The sequence below is a fragment of the Eulemur rufifrons genome, chromosome 16, assembly GCF_041146395.1.
Source record: "Eulemur rufifrons isolate Redbay chromosome 16, OSU_ERuf_1, whole genome shotgun sequence".
Lineage (NCBI taxonomy): Eukaryota > Metazoa > Chordata > Mammalia > Primates > Lemuridae > Eulemur > Eulemur rufifrons.
Genome location: NC_090998.1, coordinates 53,171,599 through 53,196,611, shown reverse-complemented (window position 1 = coordinate 53,196,611; position 25,013 = coordinate 53,171,599). Strand labels below are relative to the sequence as shown.

Genomic DNA, 25,013 nt, shown 5'->3' with positions numbered 1-25,013 from the left:
ATCAGAAAAGTCCATCTACATATGATTTGCATTCCTAGGCTGCAGTTACTATTTTATATAGCAGAAAATGGTGATTTTTGCCAAATCACAGCCCTATTTCTATTGGCATTACAATTCACTCTCCAACTCCTATAAAGTAGTTGCTATCATCATTCTCATTTTACAGATGAGGAAAGCAAGGTAACTACCTAACCAAGGTCACATGCTAGCAAGTGTCAGACCCGGGATTAGAAACTCAGGAAATTTGGTTTCAGAGCCCATATTCTTATTTTCTACACTAAACCATCCATCTTGTAACCCTAACACTCACCTGTAACTAATTTGTTTCCCACCAGACAAGTAGTTCTCAACCAGGGTGATTCTGCCCTCCAAGTCCACTCCCTCAAACCCTTCAGTACAACTGGAGGACATTTTTTTTTCTTTTTCAGACACAGGGTCTCACCACTCTGTTGCCCAGGCTGGAGTGCAGTGGCCCGATCATAGCTCACTGTAGCCTCAAACTCTGGGCTTCAAGCAACACTCCCACCTCAGCCTTCCAAGTAGCTGGGACTACAGACATGCACTACTATGCCTGGCTAATTTTTAAAACTTTTTTTTTTTTTTTGAGATAGGGGTCTCACTACATTGCCCAGGCTGGTTTTGAACTCCTGGCCTCAAGTGATCCACCTCAGCCTAAGTGCTGGGCTTAGAGGCATGAGTCACCACACTCAGCTTGGAGACATTTTTGATTATCACAACTTCGGTGTTACTGGCATCTAGTGGGCAGAGACCAGGATGCTACTAAAAATCCTGTAATGCACAGGACAGGCCCACAGTACATTATCCAGTACAAAACATCAATAGTGCTGAGGCTGAGAAACCCTACAACAGAGTATAAATTCTAGGAGGGCAGTGTTTTATAGTTGATCTTGGTTGCTGCTGCATCCTTAGGCCTAGGAACAATTCTTGACACTTCAGTACTTAAATTTATTTGTTGAATGAATATTTAGCTGTTCTTAAGAGCCTAGAACTGTGCCTAGTTCTACAGACACAGTTCCATAGCTGGTAGGCAACAGTTATTAAAGATAATTAAATTAATGGTGGTGCCCTCAATGTATGTAACAGGACATAGTAACTTTAAGTGATTTCAGCGCTCCATAGTTGTATCTTTTTGGGGCTTAATTTTTCCCCAAATGAGGATAAATAAAACCAAAACTCTGCCAAAACTCGTAGTTAAGTGCAGCTTCTGGAAGAACATTTTTTCTTTAGACCCTTTAATACATGAAACTCTGTTAAATAAGTAAGGAATAAGACCTTTTTTTCCTTGTTAAAATGGAAGCCTTTAAATGTCCCAAATAGCATGTATTTAGGGTATTAGGACACACCCCTAAATTACACAGTATCACAAATTAGTTGCTCCAGTGGCTGGCAAATAGCTTGAAAAAGTTTAAGAGTTCTTTACAAATTTCACAGAAGAATTGAATTACAGCACACATAAGACAAAGACCTGTTCCCTAAAAATAGTAGTACTTTGAGTCCATGTCAAAGATTTTTATAACCATAATATTCTAAGTATAACTTCATCCTATATAAAAAAAAATCCAAGGTGTAACATCTGTCAAAGTATTTTCAATCCTTTCTCCTTTACCTCAATAAGCTACTGAATGCATCTGTTCATAAGTAATATTGCTTGATTTACAAAATTCTTTCTCAAGGAGAAGTTCAAAAGGTCATTATGTAGATATTCAAACAATACTAGAAAAAAAAATCCTGACATTTTTCACTCATCATTCCTGTAATTAATGAATACGTCTGGCTTGCTCAAATGTTAAATTATGAAACCACACCACACTGTGTAAAACGCACCTATTAGATTTAAAAAGAAGTTAACCCATATTTATTTAAATACTAGCACTGTTAAAACATTACACAAAACACATTCAAAGTGGCAAGTAATTATAATGCAAGCCCTTGCATGGCAATCCAAATTTATTGAACTACTGATGCTAAGTTATACAAAATTGCACCACTTTAATTAAGGCTTTTAGTTTACATTTGGCCACCTCAAAGTAGTTGTAACATTAGGTTGGTCAATTTAAATACTGTGGCTCCCTGTTGGATAGACACACAATCTTTACATCCAAACGTTAATGCATACAAAGCAACAAGGCATTGTTAAATAAAACAGCAATAGTTACTGCAAATTAGGCCTTGTGACCAATTACACATGATTAAAATTACTTCCCACATTCACATCCACAGTACTCGTCCACCATTTAACATCTCAACCAAAACGTTACACATGTGAAACAATCACTAACAGGCAAAAATACTAAACCTGTATATTTGGTATTGCAAATACACTTATGCATGAGCAAGCAAGGGATTCACAGTGAGAATCTACAGCTGCAGAAGCCTGAAAATGATTTACAAAAATTGTTAAATCATTAAAAAATTGTTTGAAAATATACACTTCTTGTTGTAGACCCCCACTGTACACACAACTATAAACATTGTTCCCTATGTAAACAAAAAAGAAAACATAATAAGAGATTTGAAAAGTCTGGACATTTCCTTCCCAACAGATATTAAAGGCAACGTCTTTAATCTAAGACATTATACTGAAAGGACTATCATATTTTAAAGACAAGATCACTGTCTCCACAGGTTTTTTAAAAATTAAAAAAACTATACAGCTGTGTTAATCAAAGCGCTTATTTTGTACAATACAATGATAATGACCTTGAATTTCTTAAAAAAAATTACAATAAGCTACAAGTATCAAAGAAGCGAAGTTATCTGGAGTAGTCTATATAGGAGCTCTTTGGACTTTCTTTTATTATGCTAAAATAGTGGTGCTTTTAGGATTTACATTATTGTACTCTCCAATACAAAGTGGGGCATGTTAAAGTATACAGTACACCATTTTTATACATGTATAACATTGGTGGATGAAGAATGTCTCTTAGCAGTAATACTGGATGTAGCCTCTGGTTTTACCAGCTGCATACTCTAGGACTATTATATAAGTAAAAATCTCTCTTGTGATACTGGAAAGTGATTAGAATGTGCAAACTGATATAGTAGCTTTCATCCGCCTCTTAAAGGGTACCACCACAGGAAAGTCCATTTAAGATGTTGGTAGGTTTAACAAAGTTGGAATGCTGGCACTGTTGAATTGGGCAACAGTTCTTCAGACCTGTCAAAAGGAAAAAGATAAACTAATTGAAAACATGGGTTGGAAAGAGTACACTAAAGATCCAAAGGAAACAGTAAGACAGCAGTCTTAAAGTGTTAGAAATGAATACAATACAGGCTCTTGTTCTAGTCATCACATCATGGCAATGTACTACAATTTATGGCAGGCATTTTCATCTTTTCATTTCCAAAAGATGAGGTACCTTTATGCAAATTTTTGTGCATTAACTTCCAAAGATTAAAAAGAAAAAAAAAATTTAACTTTAAGATGGTTGTCAGAAAATGATGGTATTATACTAAAATCACATATGAAGTTTAAAAAAAATTTGTGAGTGATATAAAGTAAGTAAAATCAAGACTGTCTATTAAATACTTATGGATAATTTTCTACTTACATTACTGGGCTAAAAAAGTTTCCTTTTTTATTGTTTTTCTGGGGATCAGACTTGTTACAAGCTCCAGAAGGGTTGTTAGTATAGACATGGCTGCCGAAACAATTTTCACAAATGCCTAGGACTTTAGGTCCTCATTCTGAGTCTGAATGAGGTTTGCAATCTAGTTTTCTACATCCTAACAGACTGAATGTAACAAATTGGAAAGGACAGATGGGAGTGTGTGAGCTCAGGCACATGTGTGCTGCTAAGAATGGGCATGTGGTCAGGAATGAGAGGATGTTAGAATGAAAGGATATAAACAGAAAGTCCTAAATGGAGGATACTGACAAAAGTTCTAAAAAGATACAGTATCAAAGTGCTATGGTAGTATGGGGTCATATAACATACAAGCAAGCAGAGTCACAAATGTCAGAAGTTCTCAAGGATAAATATACAATAAATAAAAGGTTTAACAACTGAATAGGAAACCATTATCACTGGCAAAGAGCAAACAGCTGATAGTTGACAGTTTATGTTGTGCCAGGCATTGATCTCATTGCTTGATAAGTATTAACCTCATTTAATACGATTGTTTTCAAAACCTACATAAAAATGCATGCTCAGTTCTCCTTTGCTATCTCATCTCTGGGTTGTATTTGTGGTTCTCTCTGGGAACTCTTCATACCCAACATAGCTAATTTCTACTTGTCCTACAGTTCTCAGCTTAGATGGCTCTTACTGACACTTTCCCTGAATCCTTAGTCCACATTTGACAGGTCTGGTGCCCCAATTACATGCTCCTACAGTACCCATAATAGCATAGTGGCTAAGCATGGTCTCAGGGACCAGCCTGCCTATTCAAATTCTGGCCCTCCTTTACTAACTGCAGGGCTTGAACAAGTGACAATCTTTCTGTGCCACAGTTCCCTCATCTGTAATATGGGAATAATATAGTTCTTGCCTCATAGGCATATGTGAGAATTCAATTAATATACAGACAGTATTTAAGATTGCCTGGCACATGGTAAATGTGTCAGGGGTTTTTATTAGTAGTACTATGTTGGATTTATCCTATCACAGTATTTATCACTTTTTGTAATTAATTGTTTCTTTCAGTACACCTTAATTAGCTTAAGCTAATTAAAAGGCAAGGAGAGAAGGTTGTTCTTATCCACCACTGTACTGCCAGCACCAACCAATGTACCATTAGGGCATAAGTATATAATGAAAGAACTTGTTTAGAATATTCACTTGTGTGGAATATCTTATGATAATAGGTAAATGAAACAATTATTTTAATAGGCTATCATACTAACTCATACATATACTGAAAAGAAAGTAACCATTTATTTTTTAGAACCAAAAAAATTCTATACTTGGTTTCATGACAAGAGTGCCCTTAATGAAGCTGAGTGATTAAAAGTTAGAGGAAAGATAAATTAACATACCTGGCTCAGAGCTACGATGCATTTTGTATATTAAAGTAGCTGACATGATGACTTTTTGCGAGGCTTCCCAGGCACTGGAGTTTTTCTGTTAATTTGCCGCACTAGGTCATAAAAGATCTGCAAGCATATTAATTTTTTTTAATTTACAGAAGAAAAACCCCCAAAACAAAAAATGAAAAAGTAGAATGAAAAACTAGTGATTTCTATCAATATAAATGAATTCCCCAAAAGCAACTATTTCTGTTCAGTTAAGGAATGAGAGTAAAACCAGGTATTTTACTGCCACCTGCCAAGTTCTTTTTTGTTTCTTTACATTGGAGGATGGTTAAAGTTGTTCTTAAATACCTAGTTTAAAGAGCTGCGGAGATCTTATCTTAGTTAATTACGCAAAGAAAAGAATCCTTTACTCTTCTTCAAATCTTTTTATGTGTTTTTATTCTGTAACATGACTTTAAGCTCCTTCAAGAACCATGCGTGACTTTTTTCAATTTTAGTCCCTATCTTTCACATAACATCCTTCAGATAGCTGAAGATTTAATGTCTTCTCTATCCCTATCTTTTCTGTCCAGTCTCCCTTTTTCATGGTAAATTTCACTGTACTAGCATTTAATAAAGAGACTGAAATAGTACCATTGCTTATTTGCTACATGCATATATTTAACTTAAAGATTTTCTTTGCCTATGAGATCAATATATCATTCTGAGTACATATTAACTTGGGGTTGTGTAATACATACACATTTTTTCCATTAATTTTGAATGTTATATTCCAAATGAAGAGCTTAAGTATATTTGACCATACCTCATTAACATTTATTTTTGATTTTGCAGAAGATTCTAAGAATGCACAGTTGTTCCATTGTCTTGCTAGATTTTGACCTTGTTCCTTTCCTACAACTCTTTCATCTTCCAAGTCACACTTATTACCGACCAGAATCATTGGAACCTAAAAATACATTTGTGAGGGTAAAAATAAGTAAGTAAATATGCTATACAAATTCAAATAAGAAAATTTTAAGAGGCAAGCCCAATGATTACTTTTCATATATAATGCCAAATAAAAATGCTAAATTAATGTATAATAAAATTTAGTTAAAATATGAAAGCCTTAACAACGTTAATTTGTAAGATACAAAGTACGGACTTGCATGTCAATTATACTGTCAGTTATCTCCACTGCCAAAAGAGAAAAAGATACAAGCTATGATCTACTTATAAAAGAGGGGAAAAAAGCCTTAAAATTATATCATAATGGACTTATAACTAATTATAGTAAGCAAAAACATACAACCTTTTAAAAAGGAAGTACAAGAGGGTGTTAGTGTGAAAAGCCAATATACTTCACCATTTAAAAATGTTTCTCTAAAGGGTGTGAATCAACTTCAAGTTTCTGGTTTTTCAACATGCATTTATCAAATAAGCATTCTCAACTGCACAACACAAAAAGGAGAAATTTGGAAAGCATCTAAAGTAGAATTTTTAGTTTCTCATATAGTCTTATATTAAAAAGCCAAAAATTAAATCAACTTAATTTACTAAAATCAAGACCACTTATTAATGGCATCATGTAGTTGAATATATGTGAAGTTTATAATTTTAATTAAAGGAATACTATAGGGAAAAACAAAACTTACTTTACAAAACCACTATTAACCATTTAATAATTGGTTTTCCAAAGCATTTTTGGAAAAAATCTCAACTGGAAAATAATTTTGGCTTTTTAGGAGTAGATACAGAGTTTATTATTAGGCATTTAACAAATACTTGTTTAATAGAACTGCTAGAAGAAAACTATGGTAGTAACCAGAGACAAAAGAAAACAGATTTACTAATTGAAAAATGCTCACTGAGGTTGTTGTAAATATGTAGGGTCCCTCAAAATTCCCTTGTTTCAAAAGTCCAGAAAACGGCAGCATTTACCATGGGTGTCTCCCAGTTCTCACAATATTTGCTATTGCTACAATTAAACTTAGTGCCACCGTAAAGTGTAATATACAGATTAGCATCATCAACACCACCTGGAAACTTGTTAGAAATGCAAATTCTCAGGCCCTCCAGCCCTATAGAATTAGGAACTCTGGGGGCTGGGCTCAGAAATCTATGTTTTAACCAGTCTTACAGGTGATTCTGATGCAAGATCAAGTTTGAGAATCACTGCCATATATAGTATAAGAAATAATCTTTTTGATGTTTCATATGGGATTAAACTCCATTATGGTACACTCTGAAAGGGCACCTAAATTAATGTTAAAATCTAACGTATTTGATGCCTTCCTTTTAAAATCATTATGCTCCTTTTGCCAATGTTGCTTGAGTATGTTCATTTGAATGTCTGATTCTTGTTAAAAAGGCTCTTAAAACTATCAGAAATGTGGCCAGATCATCATTCAATTAGGAACATTTGCCTCCCACATCTCTTCCACCAAATGCATGTTTTAAAAAAAGGAAGGGTATTTTCACAGGATAATGGAAAAGGAGGGATTTTTCTCACTTTCCACATGATCTATATTTGAAAACATGTATAATTGTTAAAGATACATTTTTGACTTTTAAGGACAAAGCTTTTGAAAAACAACCCCTCCCATACATGAACTTTAAACTGAGTTTAAATTTAAGCCTTAAAACTGGTTGTCATTATAATAAACATTTTGAAATAAAATATATTTGTTAAAGAGTAAGCTCACATCATCAGTGTCTTTAACTCGAAGAATCTGTTCTCTCAGATCTTGCAAGTCATTAAATGTGGACTGTGCTGTGATGGAATAAACTAATGCAAAGCCTTGTCCATTTTTCATGTATAAATCCCTCATTGCTGTAAATTGTTCCTACAATAGAAAAGAAAGGAACATTAAAAAACAAGAAATATTTTGGCAGTTAATTTGGTAATTTTCAAAGTCTATAATAATTATAGCTCAATGAAGAATACTGTAGTATTATGTAACACTTCTTAAAAGTACAGTCCATAGTAAGATAATATTTGAAAAACTGATATTTTAAGAAATATATTTAAAAATAACACAGAGTAGATTTATATACAACAAATATACTCAAGTGGAACAGAAATATTCTGTCCCCCAAAGCTACTTAAAGGCAGTTTTTTAACGCATCATAATGTGTAGAGCAAGCACTCCAATCGTATCCTCAAGTTACAGCTAGCTCACATGCTCTAGTTCTGAAGGGGTCCATCAGCATGCTTACACACAGCACATATTATGTCACTTTCCCACACTTCTCCTTCACTAGACTGTTGAGCATTTGAGGGTAAGAACAGAGTGCCTGGCACATATCAGATACTCAAATACTAGCTGAATGAATACCACACACCCAGAATAAATCTTCCCTTCACCCCCAAGTATCTAATAAAGCTAGTTTGTTTATTAATACTCTGAAGGAGGAAACAATCAAAATACTTCACACAGTTCCTGAGGAATGAATGTAGGCCCAAGAATTTTCCACATTATTTGCAATATGGTAATATATTGTTTTAAAAGTACTAGTGAGACTGAAAATTTTCCTAACAAATCTTCTAATTAATTTTTCAATAACTGACCCTCTGTAAATCACAAAGTGCAATATAAAAAGAGCAGAATTCAAGAGAATAAGAAAAACAGGTTTAACATTTAAAGCAAGTAGTACTTTTAAATAAGCTCGCCTAATATCTGTCTATCCAGTATTAGCATTTATTAAGTCGATATTGTACAAACTATATATACTTTGTACTTTGTTTTACATACCGTTCCTGCAGTATCCAAGATTTCAAGCATACACTGTTGTGCATCTACTTCAACTTGCTGTGAGAAAAATTAAAATACACCTTCATTTTTTATGTACATAAGGCACCTTAAAATACACAAAAGCTAATAAATCATAAACAGAGACATAGATTACAGTAACTTTACAAGATAATGTCAAGCAATACTTTAACAAAACAGGAGGAAAAACAGCTAAGTAATCAAGGTGCACAGACCCCCAAATTGTATACTAGGTTCAAAAGCCATGTGTTCTCAAGTCAACACAAGGATACCTGTAGGATCCAGTTTCAATATGAATCACTCAGCACTTATTTCTAGAGAATACTTTTAAAATTGCTCAAATAAATAAAACCAGCAATATCAGAAGTAATTCTGTCTATTTTAACATTCCCATAATACTTTAGATATAAAATACCTCATTTCTCTAGATAACTATATCCCCTCACCATACTGGAACAACAATTCTGGTAGCAAGCAAGCAGTGCCATAGATATTAAATAAATTTCACACATATCCTTGCTACCCATTTCCACCTAATATATCCTAGGGAAAGAAATTATTTAGAATTAGATGTAGAAAGAACAGATTAATATTGCTTCACAGCTGGAGTGCAGGAAGGAGTTTCCAGATTTTTGTAGACTGTGGACACAGAGCAAGGAATGGAAATACAGTATTTGTACAACAGCAGGCTAGGCTAGCTGCTACCTAAAGGTGGGAAGACAGCTCTCTCCTTACTGCACGCTGTTTTATTGTCAAATGCTGTTAGTGGACACAGGAATTCAACTTTTTGCAGGATGAGCATCCCTAATCCGAAAATCTGAAATGCTCCAAAATCTGAAGCTTTTTGAGCCACACATGGAACATGATGCCAAAAGTAGAAAATTCCAAACCAGAGCTCGTGAGGCAGCAGTCAAAACTTTGTTTCATGCACAAAATCATTAAAAATATTGTATAAAATTACCTCTAGACTATGTGGACGAAGTGTATATGAAACATAAATAAAATTCTGTGTTTAGACTTGGGCCCCGTCCCTAAGATATTATGTCTATGCAAATATTCCAAAAATCCAAAAAAATCTGAAATCTGAAACACTTCTAGTTCCAAGCATTTCAGATAAGCAGGTGAGCAGTGGCACTTTCTCAAGGGGTTAGTAAGTAGGACGTTTAGGAAGACTTCTGTGTGCCTATCTCTAGGTTAAAAAGATGGGAGCTTGAAAGTATCAGTCTTTCTAGGGGGAAACATGGGGCTACCACTTGAAATGGATGGTCTGCTTTAAGGTTTGTGTCTCAATTACAATTTTGGGGTTAGGATAAACACAATTCTGTGAATGTGTGACTCTGTGTTTATGAGTATTTATGATTTTCCTAAACTGGTAAGCATGAGATGCCAGAAAATAATCAAGTGTGAACTCTTCCCATTAATTTTATGAATTAACTCTGCTTCCTCCTGCTACTTTGTATACAACATTCAATAATTATAAAGCTAAAAACAAACATTTACATTAAAATCAAAAGAATAGCCTTCTAAAGTAATATATACCTTTCTATAAGAATCTTCTATCGTAGGATCATATTTTTCAACAAAAATTCCTTGAACAAATTGTACAGTCTGAAAAAAATTAACATATCATTATACTTCTAAAGAAAAAAATTCAAATTTGTACATTTTAAACTATGGATTTCACATAGGTCATTATAACACTGAGGACAGAAAATAACCAATACTACATTTGAATAAATGATTTTGGTGAGAAAATTATCTCAGAAAGCTTGCTTTTCTTAAAAAACCCAAAAATTAATAGTCACTATATACGCTCCTTATTGGTAATTCTAAGTTTAGAGATCATACATTCTAAAAATGTTAAATGTCTGCTTCAGGCTTAAGGGTTCAAACTTGAATTTTAATTAGATGGCCCTCTAAGTGGTCAAGTAAGATGGTTTATCTCACCAGGGAGAAAGAGAAGGTCAATCTATCTTCTTGTGGGGCTTCGCTAAACTCTGAACTAGTCATCAAGTTACTTTCCCTAAGTTTCTCTCCTTCCCAAACCCCCACCACCACGTTGTGTCTGAATTCTTGCTATACTATTCCTTGATGCAGAAAACATGGCCATTAAAATAATTTAATACTGGACAAAGGTTAATTATTTAAAAAAGACTTTTTATAAGCTTTGATGTTTTCTAACATACAATATATAGTATAAGCCTACTCACAGGAATAAAGACCAAAATTCATTACTACTTGGCTCTAAAATGCAAACAGACACATATTTATATGCTTTCACTCTCTCTGCTTAGCCCAAACTATGTTCTGGCGTACCTCATGCCAGTCTAGAACCAATGTTCCAGAGAGAATATGATCCACCCAGATATAATTAAATTTCAGTAAAATTACAAGCAAAATATGATATTGCTTCTAAAGTCATTATGGGATTTCACTTCAATAAAGACAAATAATCAAAACCTAAAACTCAACAGAAAAAGAATGCCTTGGAGTGAAAAGCTTAGGAACAGTAAGAATGACTTACCAGAGCAGACTTTCCAACACCTCCTGAGCCAAGAACGACTAGCTTATACTCACGCATGATGCAAACCTGTCAAACTTAGTACCTTATTAAAGAAAAAAAAAAAAAAAGATTGTAAGTAAAGTCTCTGTGTTCACGTGCTTCTTATATAAATAAGGCATTCAGGAAAGTAGATTTATTTAAAAATGACTATTATACAACACTAATATGAAGTGCTCTATAAATAGACTTACTAAAGGATGCTCAGAGGTAGAAGGGAAGTAGAGAATTATAGATATGACTTTCAACCCTAACTTAAGAATAAAATATTAAGGGGAAAAAAGGGGAACCGAAAAAATATCACAAAGAGTATTCTACTGGTCGTAAGAAGACAGTGACAGACATGCCTACATTCCTTTCTCAGAAACCACCCCAGAACAAGAACAGGAAACAAATATAAATATACTATGCACCACCTGAAACCATGAACCACAAGTAGCTGAATGCTTACTGAGTGCAGGATATATACCCCATGAACAAAACAGACAAAAATCCCTGCCCTCATAAAGCTAATGTCCTAGAAAGATAAATGGGATAGGACAGAGGTGTGAAAACAAATCTGGCCTATCACCTACTTTGTTACATAAAGTTTTACTGAAACACAGCCATACCCATTAATTTGTGTATTGTCTATAGCTTCCTCTATGTTGTAACAGCAAAGTAGTTACAACACAGGCCATCTGGTCCACAAAGCCTAAATATTTACTATCTGGCCAACCCCTGGATAGATGAATGGCAAATGTAAATAAATTGGCAGAGGAAGGAAGCAGAAGACCAAATATCAATTTCAAGACTGAAAAATTCTAGTGAGTGTTTAATATGATGAAATAATAGAAATCAAAACAAAATAAAACCAAAAAGAAACAACCCACACCAAAGCTTATCACTATGAAATTTCAGTGTAGAGATACACAGAAGGTCCTAGAAGTTTTCAGGGTGGGGGATTACATATGAATAAAAAGTCTCACATTCCTAGAAAAAGCTAAGTGGTCAGTAGCCACCAGAACAGGTTTTAAATTTTCTTAATCAAGAAATGAGTTTTTAAATCATGGTAGCAAGTAACTACTAGAACTGGTTTAAACAAATTGCATCAGCCTCAGCGAATATGCTATGCTGCAAACTAACCAATTAGTGATTGCCCCTTACTTCTGAAAGTCAGTCAGTCAAGAACTGGACTCACTTCAATGAACACACAAATCTGAGTGTCAACCAAGCAACTGACTCATTTGAGTCAAAGTGTTTCTACAGCTAACATTAACTCACTTCTGCCTTTAAAAGTTTGTCAATCTTTGAACTTCCTAATTCCCAGAAACCCTGTGAAGCTAGTAGTCTGTTCTGTTCAGGGGAGGCACTATCTAACCAGAATAGCTTTTTCTTTAAGTAATCAAATAACTTCAACTTTGTGGGTTTTTTCAGATATTAAATGTTATTTCTCATACTTTCACAGTTTCATTTAAGACCCTCATTTGGCATCATTCCAAGGAATCTTTAGACAAACCAGTATACTGAATGGTTCTTATGCCCAACTTTTGTTTATTCTTTAAATTTGCTATGAGATGAATCAGTCTTAACAAATGATGGCAGTACTAATTTGGTTCCTTGAGCTCACATTGCTGAATTAATTTTGTTAGCCAACCAAAATTTGTAACCAAGTAGGTCTTTGTATAAGGCCCTCTGGTTTTGACTTTGAGTTGTACTATTTGGTAAATTCTTTTGCCATTAGTTTAATTCTTCAGCTACTTGCTTGGTTCTATTCATCTATTTGTGAAAAGTTTTCTCTCATGTGTTTAGTGTTTTTTTTGTCCTGGGCTGTCTTGTTTCTATTTATTGAATAAGGGAGTGTTCTATAGGGAATGGATGGAGGCTGGGCCCAGTAATTCTCCAGTCCAATTCAAGCTGGTCCCAAGCACTCAAGGTTGATGGTAAGTAAAACCAATGACCAACTGAGGCAAAAGTAAGTGACTGATCAAACTTTATGTGTAGTTACCTACAAAGCCTTCATGATGGCAATCACAATCTTATTGACTTACAAAGATACTCATTTTTGTTTAATCTACATTATAAAGTTAAATGTGGGGCTGTTGGTTATATGGCCCCTTCCTAATGTATGCAAGGTCAGGAAACCTAAGAATGTTTTATAAGAACATATTTGTTTAAAAATTTTTTTAAATTATTTTTATTTCAAAATATTAGGCAGTACCACTGTTCTTGTTACATGGATGAATTGCATAATGCTGAAGTCAGGGTTTTTAGTGTGCCCATCCCCAGAATAGTGTACATTGTATCTAATAGGTTTTTTATTTCTCACCCTCCCCCCTAAAATTTTTTTTTAAGCATTCAAATCATTTTTATTTAGGAATACTTTACATCTAGTGAAACATGCTGATCTTAAGCATTATAGTTAAGTGAGTTTTAATATATACCAACATCCATGTAATCTATAAACATACCCCCCATTAAGATTTAAAACACTTCTATCACCCAGATAAGTTCCAACTTTTTCCCAATTGATTACCCAATACCCTTTCTTGACTGTAGCCATCTCTTTCTTGTCATGGCTTTACATTGTCAAAGTGACAACCTTCTCTCAGAATGCCTGTGTCTTTTATAAACCCCCAATATAACCTTAACTCTTGCACTTACATTGGTAAATGACAAAAACTGTGACTTAACAACTGGACATATAGCCAACTTTGGATATGCCATAAATAATACCTTTAAGAGGAACTATAACTACAGAAAAAAATGAGACAAAATACCATCCAATAATCAATTTCAGTTGTTATTTTGGGGGCCTTGAAACAAAATGACCAAGACAGTCTCTATTTAGTTTTCCCCTGCTCAAATCTTCAGAAACCCACCCTCCTTGAATCATTCTATTTACATTACCCACATAACCCTTCTATTCCTTCTGCTTCTTCCTCTTACCTGTGAAATGAACTACCTTTCTTTCTTTTTTTTTTTTTTTTTAGGAAAGGAACAATTATCTCATATAATAGCCTCTTTGAAGTGCTAGGGTAGAAGGCAGATCTATAGAACTTGAATTTAAACCCTGGTCTGGAATTTAGGTCAAGGTCATACTTTAAGGATTTTCCTAAATCTGAGGAAGACTGACAGAAATTTGCTGCAGAATTCTGGAATTTGTTAGACACTTAGTATTCTGGAATACCAGATCTATACCAATTTAATTAGTAGGCCCCCCAATACAAGAAAATGGTTAAAAGCAGCAGGATAGGAAAAACCTGAAGAATTAAATAACCTATTTTAAAAACCGACCTTCAGAGAACAAGAACCTATTTAGGAAATACACTATTTGAGAAGTCTTTCTTAGGAGTAGATTGGTCAAGAATCAAAATTGTAAACAAAATAAAAATGATTCAATAAGAAACAAAATAAAAATTGACTTCAGGAAACTTTCAAAAATATTCTGGCATAGACCCAAGAGCTGAGGTAAAGGGAGACATGTCCCTTTTTTTGGTAAATGGGCTCAGATCTGAAATAGGAAACTTAAAATGGAAAATTGGTAATTTAGAAAATCTACAATGGTAGAGATTTTTAGTCTTATGAAGTAAATAAACTAGAAAAACAAAACAAAACAAAAGGTCTTCATTTTCTAAGAAATGAAGGCATATGGATGAGAATACTTCTACAAAACGCAAACAGAATAGTCACAGGAAGAACTAACGTTTCACATTTACTAAGTAATGTTAAGTACAAAGATCCAAAATCTGTCTGACAATGCTGCTCCAAGGGAAACATGAGCACCCCCAACAATTCCCCACCCTTTCTCCACCGAGGGGTGGGAGTGGGACTGACTACATATATAGTCGTGGGAAATCTTTTGGTGATGATGGAAGTGTTCTGAAACTGGTTGTAGCGATGGCTACACACTGCATAAATTCACCAAAACCCGAAAACACAACTGATTGAATCAACATAAAAACCACCATTTAAAGATATTGAACATACAAAGTCCACATTTGTTGAAAGTGCCTTTCTTTTTTCTTAAGACAAGTATGCCTTTATTTCCTTGTTTCACAAATAAAGGTGGCTGAGGTGGTTGTAGAAATTGAACTTCACAATGGGATAGTTGGGATTCTTTTCCCCAGTTGCTTCATTTGTCCATGAATGAGTATTATTTGTTAGCATGAGTCAGGTTCAATCATATTACTACATGTATCAGTAATTTGTTCCTTTTATTCATTATTGATTAAAAATATACCTATTGTATGATATATGACATGTTCTTTATTCATTCATACCAGCTGATGAAAATTTGGGTTGTTTCCAGTTTGGGGATGTTATAAATAATGCTTATCAATTTGTGTTTTAATTTTAATAACTCAACCAAGAAGAATTATTGAACATAAAGCCCAATGGTCAAAGAAAATCTAAAATATTTCAAATTTTGAAGTAGAGAAATATGATAAGGACACAATAAAGACTTTCAAATCTTAAAACATAGTGACAAAATGCATCTAACTTACCAAGAAGCAGCTTTCTAACAAGGAATACTGATAAGAGAGCAATACAACTGAATCATTATCTTTCATTAATCTTTTGCCAATATTTCCTTACATGGACCAAACAACGAATATATTTTTACTTAAATTCTGATAAATACCAATGTGAGTATTGGTATTTCTGTATCCTTAAAAAACAAAACAGACAAAAAAGAAAATAGAGTAGTATTAGGGTACCTGGTATTTCGAAATTAACAGAGTTCTGACTACTAGGAGGTATTATTGCCATCAACTACTATTTAAAGAGAAGAGTCTGAAAGAGCAAATAACACTATTTTATAGTCAACTGAAAAATCTACTCTGAAAAAAATTTTAGAATTAACAACCTTCAGAAAATTTAAAGCAATACCATCAGAAAAAGTTAAATGAAGCTATGTCAACAATGTGATATACCTGTTAAACATTGTGCCTAAAATTATGGTGCTCTTGGTCTATGGTAAAACATTCTAGTTTGAATTTCTATTATAATACAGGTGATAAGAATTTGTTGGTTTTCATGTGCTCTCTTCATATATTCCTTGTAAACAATGGCATTTATCTGTAAAACTGGATGCAATTGGAAGTTATCTGCTAGTTAACAATAATATACCTATGAACTCATTAGTCTGCAAATACAGTAAGTTTGTACCAAGCTTTAATCTATGAAATAACCAATTATATTAACTAATGAAGAACTCCCAGATGCTCACTTTCCCTGGTTGATTAGAAAGAATACAGCATATATGCAAAATTAATTGAGGAGTGTTATCAATAGTGCCACTATAAGGCACATACTTCAACGGCAAAAAATACAACTTCTACAACAAGCAGGCACTTATACAATTATAAATAGAGAGCATGATTCACATTGTCTCTCCAATATAAGCTAAGATTACGGGAGAATCAATTAAATTTCTAAAGACAACTACCACAACACTGAAAATTTTACTACTGTTAAAGTATTTTCTACACTAATTTTCAAATGCATAAATATTTCTGTTATTTATCTTTGAATAAAATTTGTGGGGTAATTTTTAGTATTATTATGTCATTTACATTTAAAGATTCCTAATTTGTTAGTTATGTAGGTCACCTAAAATTTGCAAGACTACAACCAACCTGATCAACGAAAGTAATGGACAGATCTTAGACGTTGCTATTTCTTGCAAAATACTTAGATACCCTACTCATGCATTTAAAAGTTGTTTTATTATTACTTTTACAATGTTCTCCGTTTACTCTACAGACTGTAGCTTTGCTTACATTGGTTCTTTTTAACAATTTAAGAAGTTAATTTTAGTTTCAGAACAAACCACAGAAAAGACATGGAAAGATAAGAACCAAAACCTAGGGCTCCTTACAAAGTCAGGTTTATAAGGACTGCTTACACTGCTTACAGCCACTGTAAGTGGCTTCTTCATAAACGCTTGAAATGAAAGTGGAAGAAAACAGACACAATCATACTCTACATTAAGTTCAGTGAATTTACCTAAGATACTATTTCAATCAGAAATTAATAACTGGCATTTTCAAAAAAACTATAAAACAATCAGTACCATGATCCTGAGTGAGAAGAAAACCCTGAAGAATTATGAATCAAATAAAAATTTAGTAAAGTTTCAGTCTAAATGTATTTACTACATTAAAGCACACATCCAAATGCAAATAACTATCCACCATTCTGAATTGCCTGTAACATTCTTCATTAATAAGCCCTAAGTAAGATTCAAATGTAGATATTACTGATCCCAATTACGAACTAAAAGAGTAATTCTAAAAATCAGAGAAATTAAAAAGCATAACAATAAATATATTTAAAAACCACAATTCTTGGATATTTACTTAGTGTTGGCATTTACTGAGGACATACTCTGTGTTCCAAAAACTGTGCTAGAATCTGATAACCACAAAATAAAATCTAGGAAGCAATAACTTCTACGAAGACTTACTATAATATAGCATTCAATATCCAACATCAATAAATATATGCTGAGTTAGGCACTACTCTAGGCAGTGAGAATAAAGCAGTGAATAAAAGACTCTGTCCTCAGAATTTATAATCTAGAAGGTAGAAAACAAAGTCATAAAATATGTCAGGTGTGATAAGCAGTATGGAGGAAAAAACAAAGCAAAGTAAAGGAGACAGAGTGTAGGACTAGATGGATTGTTTTATACAGGATGGTCATGAAAGACTTCTGTGAAGGTAAAAGTACTATACATATAGTTCAGTAGCCAAGAGTCCTGTCAATGGATTGATATTAAATCCTATTTTCAACGGAAGACTCCACCATTAGGCTTTGCTCTGCTGAGTATTTTAAAATCATCTTTGGTGGGGTGACATGCCAATTAATTTGTGGCTGAAACTAAATTTGGATTTGGGAATTCGAGATTCACCTAGGATCCACCAGAGAGCTTTGATGCTCCTTCTTCCTCTGCACATAGGGGCATAAATGGGATTTCTGGAGGAGTCTAAATGTAGTTGGTCTAAGTACTGTTTTTCAATATGTACAAAATGCAATTAAGCGACTTCCATTACCAATGCTTTATGGAAGGATATTTATGTCTTTTCCCCCACTGTATAGGAAGAATAACATAGATCTGGACAGGGTGTTCCTGACCAGTATATATACTCTGAAGTATTCTTGCACTATCTCAGCCCACAGTAATGGGTCTTGTTTCTGACAGGCTGTACCAAATACTTTAGGACTTGATTATATACTATCTTGAACTGTTTTCTAAGAGGAGACAACAAACTACAGAAAGTAACATTACCTTGGATTTAAGAAGCTCTATTTAAAAAGTTGTGTATCTTGAGGTAAATCACTCACTCTTTATTTTTCCTTTAAGCTCTGTTGGACTTGACACTTAATTTTTAGTTTCAGGTTCCTTGTCTGTAAATGACAGAATGAAGGACAGGGAAAACAATGAACACTCAGATACTTTGCATCAGCTTACATCAGGTAAGCATGTAAAAGCCTGAAGCAGCAAGGTGTTATTAGGTAACAGTGTGGATTGTGGTCAAGCAGAGCAGTGGTCCCTAATCTTTTTGGTACCAGGGACCAGTTTCATGGAAGACAATTTTTCCACAGACTGGGTTGGGGGCGGGATGATGATTTGGGAATGATTCAAGCACATTACATTTATTGTGCAGTCAAACCTCTCTGCTAAAAATAATCTGTATTTGCAGCTGCTCTCCAGTGCTAGCATCACCACCTCAGATCATTAGACCTTAGATGCTCATAAGGAGTGTGCAACCTAGATCCCTTGCACGTGCAGTTTATAGTAGGGTTCAAGATCCTATGAGAATCTAATGTCACTGCTCATCTGACAGGAGGCGGAGCTCAGGCAGTGATGCCAGCGATGGGAGCAGCTGTAAATACAGATGAAACTTCTCTTGCTTGCCCACTGCTCACTTCCTGCTGTGCAGCCCAGTTCCTAACAGGCCATGGACTAGTACCATCTGAGGCCTGGGGACCACAGAAGTGGAGAGTGAATGCTATATAGATAAAGTCATCTGAATTCTAAAAATTATGAATATTGTAGAAACCAACAAAATCAAATTGAGAGATGGAGATTTGGACTCCGGGCCAGTAGTTTTTGACTTTTGAACTAAATGATCCCTAAGGTCCCCCCTTACAGTTCTAAAATGTATTATTATTATATTGGTACATATAGCAGGTTTGGAAAAATTAAATATAGATGGAACTTCAAAAGCATTTTAATGTTATATTCCTTCTCTTTAATTACTATAAAAAGACACAAAACTCTGCTTTGAAAATAAAATTTAATGATAATATATTCTTTCTCAAACTTCATGATAGTGGCTTGATATCATAGTTATCTTAGAATCATTATTTTTCAAAAATAATATAGATTGAAAAAGTGGGTGAAAAGTATTAGTAATATAAGACAATCTCCCCATTCATAGTCTGTGCACAACTGAGAAAATCCATGAAGAATACTAGGCACTCAACCAAGGCAAGGTGCAAAGTCCTTCCACATTTTCTTCTACCCCCTGGCAAGTCCAAGACACTTCATGCAGTGAAAGCCTTCTTTCTAACTAATTTAAGATTAGGGCATGGGCATGAGGTACTCTCTCAGGAAATATACTTCTCTTAAATTATCACTCCAGATAAAGAGATTGACTATAAGAGATTATCCAAATTGGTTATGGGGATTAAGATTGGGAAGTAAAATAAAAGAAGTAGCTACAGAGAAAAAGGTTATATACCAAATACACAAAAAACAGAGTTGAGAATCCAATGTCACCAGACAGTACCATAAAACATTAAGGCCGCTGGGCATGGTGGTTCATGCTTGTGATCCTAGCTCTTTTAGAGGCTGAGGCAGCAGGATTACTTTAGGCCAGGAGTTCAAAACTAGCCTGGGCAACACAGCAAGACCCTGTCTCCACAAAAAATAATAAAAAAACAAATTTAGCTGAGTGTGGTGGTGTGTGCCTATAGCCCTAGCTACTCAAGAGGCTGAGACAAGAGGTTTGCTTGAGCCCAGGGGTTCAAGGTTACAGTGAGCTATGATCACACCACTGCACTCTACTGAGTGACAGAGCTAAACTCTGTCTCTAAAAACAAACAAAACAACACATTAAAGCCAGTAATAGATTATCTTTAAAGACTGCTTCAACCCTATCCAGCATAAAATCTAACACAGCAGACCAACAGCATTAAGAAAACTTTGTATTAACCTAGTAACAAAATTAAATCCAAGGTTACTTTGAAAAACTCTGAATCCAAGATTACCTTGAAAAGCAAATAAATTGACTCATCTTTTTAAAAAAAATGATGGACCTATGTTTAAATGAATAGAGCAATTCTATATTTTAAGAAGATGAAACCAAACAAATAACTGACATTACAGACTTCCTTAACGAAGTGAGGCCAGTTTACTGTCATTAAATAAAGAAGTTATATGGCTAGTTTGAGGACCAAACTTAGTTTTTCCTTATATACATAAAAGTAAATACTGTATCATCTTTGCAACCCAGGGTGGCAAACCATGAAATCTGGAAATAAGGAGACCCAGAACTCTCGATGTAATTTACCACAGGGTGGTCACTTATTTCTAAGCTAGTGTCTTAATCTGTAAAATATGGACAATGACAATACAGACTACACAGGGTTGATGGATAGATCAAATAAGAATGTACATTGTTGATAAAAGCCTTAAATATTAATCATTACTGTCATCAACCAGCTGCAGTGTGGCCCTTATTTATTTTGGTGTCCACTATGTGGTCTAGAAATGTTTGCAGAATAAAAGACTAAAGACTAATAATTCATTTCCAGGCCAGGTATGGTGGCTCATGCCTGTAGCCCCAGCACTTTGGGAGGCTGAGGCAGGAGGATCGCCTGAGCCCCAGGTATTTGAGGTTGCAGCAAGCTGTGATTGAGCTGCTGTACTTCAGCCTGGGCAAACACAGCAAGACCCCAACTCTAAAAAAAATTCATTTCCAGAAACAAACAAACAAACAAAACAATTCTTATACTTGCCCTCCTGTATAAGATTACATACAACTCAGTAGAAATGATAATGAATGCCCTAGAGCAGGAATAGTGTTAAAACCAACAACTTATGGGTTCCAGAGACAACTGCATTTAACGTGATAATCTGATTTATTCTTTAAATCTCAATAATAAATGTAAGTGGTAACATTTAAAAAGCATAATTTCTTTCTGTTAAAATATTTCAAAGGGTCTCCACATAACAATAGTCAAAATAAAAATTTTCCAGACAAGCAGTTATCCTCTCCTCAAGTTGATTAGCTACAACACTCACCACCACCACCCCCTGCTCCCCATTTGAAATTCCATGATCTTAAATTATAAAGAAAGGGCTAAGTAAAAACACTTAACTACTGGTTCCTTAAGTCAAATGACATTACTGCTCTCCCACTGAAGACTTTCTGGAAGAGAAGATACTTGATTTCTCCTTTCCGTCTCCAACTCCCAAAGTAGTTTTTAACAGCTAAAGAGGATCACTATCTCCTCTTCTCACTCCCAAACAAAATTAATTAATTCAACTATCAGAAGGACCCGGTACTAATTTGTTGGATACAATGACAGAATTCAAAACTTCTGAGCATATTTAAAAATTATTTTTGAAGGAAAAAAATAAGAGGTCCAAACACTATCTCTCATACCCTCTTTTAAAAATAAAACTTAAAACTACAAAATAAACAGAAGGCTGTTAAAAGGAATACCGCTTATCATATTTACTTTCTGAGTAGTCTCCCTCTCCTATAATGAGGAAAAATGGAAAATATTCTCAATCTTACTAAATGATTCTGCCAAGAAAGGTCTTCTCTGTGAACAGGATTTCTAAATCTAGACAGACTATCAAACTGCTTATTGCATTTTCCCTATTCTGACCTATTTATAATGCCTCAAATAGGAAAAAATTTTTCTCTTGCCCTTTTCATGAATTAATATTTCTAGTAAATTAAAGTTTATTTCAATTAATCACATCAACTCTTTCACTGAAATATTCAATGACATAATTTGACATGTAATTTAAGGTTATATTTTCTAGTTTTATTTCTGTAGTTACCTTTCAGTTCAGTAGTTGATCATGTATCAGAGAGTATATTAACTAGAGTATAACAATTCATCAATAATCTGACAAATGCAGAAGAACCTGTTTCTTAATAGATTTCTCAGCTGAGTCAATAGATGACAAAGTAGTTAAATGATTTAAAAAAAATGGAGAGACCAACAATGTTTCAAAAGCAGGCAAGAAGAAATACTGTGGGCTCAAGATCACCTTATTAGCTCCTATCAGATCTTTCCAAATAGGTTGTATTTGTGTAGAACTCTCCTCTACTCCCAAGAATTCGCTGGATGTGTCCTAAAAACTAATGTCAGTTTTTCCACCCCCGCCCCATTTGAAACTAGCTGTGAATTCTACAGGCATGCATACTGACTCAGTATGGGCCTTAGATCTGATCTGCTGAGTTGGAAGTATTAACTGAGTGACCTTGGGTCATGTTATTTTAACTTCTCTGTGCCTCATTTCCTCATCTGAAAATGGGAATGAGAATATCTAACGTCTTTGAGTTTTTAAGATTCAAATGAAATAACATCCTATGCAAAATATTTAACACAACGAGTAACACATAATAAGCAGTCAGTAAATGTTAATTTGTTGTTTTTAAAAATCACATCTTGGCCAGGCATGGTGGCCCACACCTGTCATCCCAGCACTCTGGGAGGCTGAGGTGGGAGGATTGTTTAAGCTCAGGAGTTCGAGACCAGCCTGAGCAAGAGCGAGACCCCGTCTCTACTAAAAATAGAAAGAAATTATTTGGACAGCTAAAAATATATATATAAAAAATTAGCTGGGCATGGTGGCACATGCCTGTAGTCCCAGCTACTCGGGAGGCTGAGGCAGGCGGATTGCTTGAGCCCAGGAGTTTGAGGTTGCTGTGAGCTAGGCTGACACCACGGCACTCTAGCCTGGGCAACAGAGTGAGACTCTGTCTCAAAAAATAAAAAAATAAAAATCACATCTCGCTATTTACACTGTTCGAAACACCAAAAAAACTTCAATAGCATATTATTTTAATAGCAAACTGTATATCTGGGAGTTGTCATTTATTCTTTTCTCTTTACCCCATTACTGAGTTTCCTCCATTCTACCTTGGTATCTCTGGAACCAAGTGCGTTCTCGCCTCTTCACTACTTTATCATGGCCCTCATTATTTCTCAAAGGAGGCACATATGAAGGGAAAACATTAATCTGCTATACACTTCAATTTCAATGACCAGATTTGTTAGTTTTAATTGTTACAAAGAAGTGGAGAGTCCCAGAAATGTGAGGAAAAACAAATACAATAACTGTAGTTCAGTGGCCTTTAAAGCCCAGAAGTCACTTTGCTGGTTTTATACAATAAAATGCCTTAAAAAAAAAAAAAAAAAAAAAGATAGGGTCTCACTCTGTCGCCTAGCCTGGAGTATAGTGGCACAATCACAGCTCACTGTAACCTAGAACTCTTGGGCTCGTGCAATCTTTCTGCCTCAGCCTCCTGAGTAGCTAGGACTACATGCGCAAGCCACCATGCTTGGCTAATTTTTAATTTTTTTTTTTTTTGTAGAGATGGGGGTCTTGCTATGTTTCCCAGGCTGGTCTCAAAACTCCTGGCCTCAAGTGATCTTCCTGCCTCAGCCTCCCAAAGTGCTGGCATTACCAGTGTGAGCGACCACACCTAGCCTATACATTAAAATGTTTATAGTGTTTGCACTGTGTTAGCTCACCATCAAGCAGGGTCTATAGAACAAAGTTCTTGCTGTGGATGCACAAAACAACTGTCTGCCTATAAAGAAACGTCAGGTAAGGCTTCATAAGTGAGTATTTAAACCAGATCAGTGGATATATCAATCATTAAGCAGATATTTTAAGGGAACAAGGGAGTTCACTGGGAGATGAGGGCATTCTGGGAAAAAAAGATTAGCATGATGGCAGTCATCAAGCCATGAGTGCATGAGGGGATGGGGGCATAGGTAGAGGTATGGGGGAAGAGGGCTTTATTTTAGTGATTACAAATCTCCATTTTAAGGTTTTATAGTTTTACTTGTAAGGTGTCAGCAAATGAACTTTGGTGGGGTTTTCCTCAGCTTGTGAGAAATAGAAATATAAACAGAAAATATTAATATTGCATATGCATAAAACCAAAAACCTTTCTTAGTGAGTTTCTCAGTATAAAACACTCAGTGACTAAAGGGCCGGGAGTGGTGGCTCATGCCTGTAATCCCGGTGCTTTGGGAGGCCAAGGTGGGATGATGGCTTGAGGCCAGGAGTTCAGGACCAGCCTGAGCAACACAGCGAGACACTGTCTCTACAAAAAAATTTTTAAAAATTAGCATGGTGTGGTGGTGCACACTTATAGTTCTAGCTACTCAGGAGGCTGAGGCGGGAGGATTGTCTGGACCCAAGAGGTCAAGGTTACAGTGAGCTATGATTGAGCCACTGCACCCTAGCCAGGGTGACAGAGACTCTGTCTCTTAAAAAAAAGACACACAAACTCTACCCCCTCAGTGACTAGCTTGTATCGTACAATGAACCACAACATATAAAAATAATTTGCCCACACAATGTCCATAATCTTTGGTCTTGTTCCTTTTCCTCTTTTGTAAAAAACGAGAGTAAGCATCTCACATCCTATTCCTAATTTCTCTAGAAATAAA

The 25,013-nt window shown here is 34.9% G+C and overlaps 1 protein-coding gene across 2 annotated transcripts in view; it reads right to left on the bottom strand.

Annotated features, from left to right (window-relative positions):
• Nucleotides 1–1,896: 1,896 nt before the first annotated feature.
• RAP1B (RAP1B, member of RAS oncogene family) overlaps nucleotides 1,897–25,013 on the bottom strand; it is a 42,476-nt gene continuing 19,359 nt past the window's right edge. The window contains exons 2-9 of one of the 2 annotated variants that reach the window (XM_069489894.1): nucleotides 18,586–18,704; nucleotides 11,276–11,357; nucleotides 10,291–10,359; nucleotides 8,734–8,790; nucleotides 7,684–7,824; nucleotides 5,802–5,945; nucleotides 5,000–5,116; nucleotides 1,897–3,178 (exon numbers count right to left, since the gene is read on the bottom strand). In XM_069489894.1, the coding sequence (XP_069345995.1) occupies nucleotides 5,030–5,116; nucleotides 5,802–5,945; nucleotides 7,684–7,824; nucleotides 8,734–8,790; nucleotides 10,291–10,359; nucleotides 11,276–11,332 (555 nt within the window). In that variant the 5' untranslated portion in view covers nucleotides 11,333–11,357; nucleotides 18,586–18,704 and the 3' untranslated portion in view covers nucleotides 1,897–3,178; nucleotides 5,000–5,029. The remainder of the gene's footprint in view (nucleotides 3,179–4,999; nucleotides 5,117–5,801; nucleotides 5,946–7,683; nucleotides 7,825–8,733; nucleotides 8,791–10,290; nucleotides 10,360–11,275; nucleotides 11,358–18,585; nucleotides 18,705–25,013) is intronic. The other variant, XM_069489893.1, reaches the window with a different exon arrangement.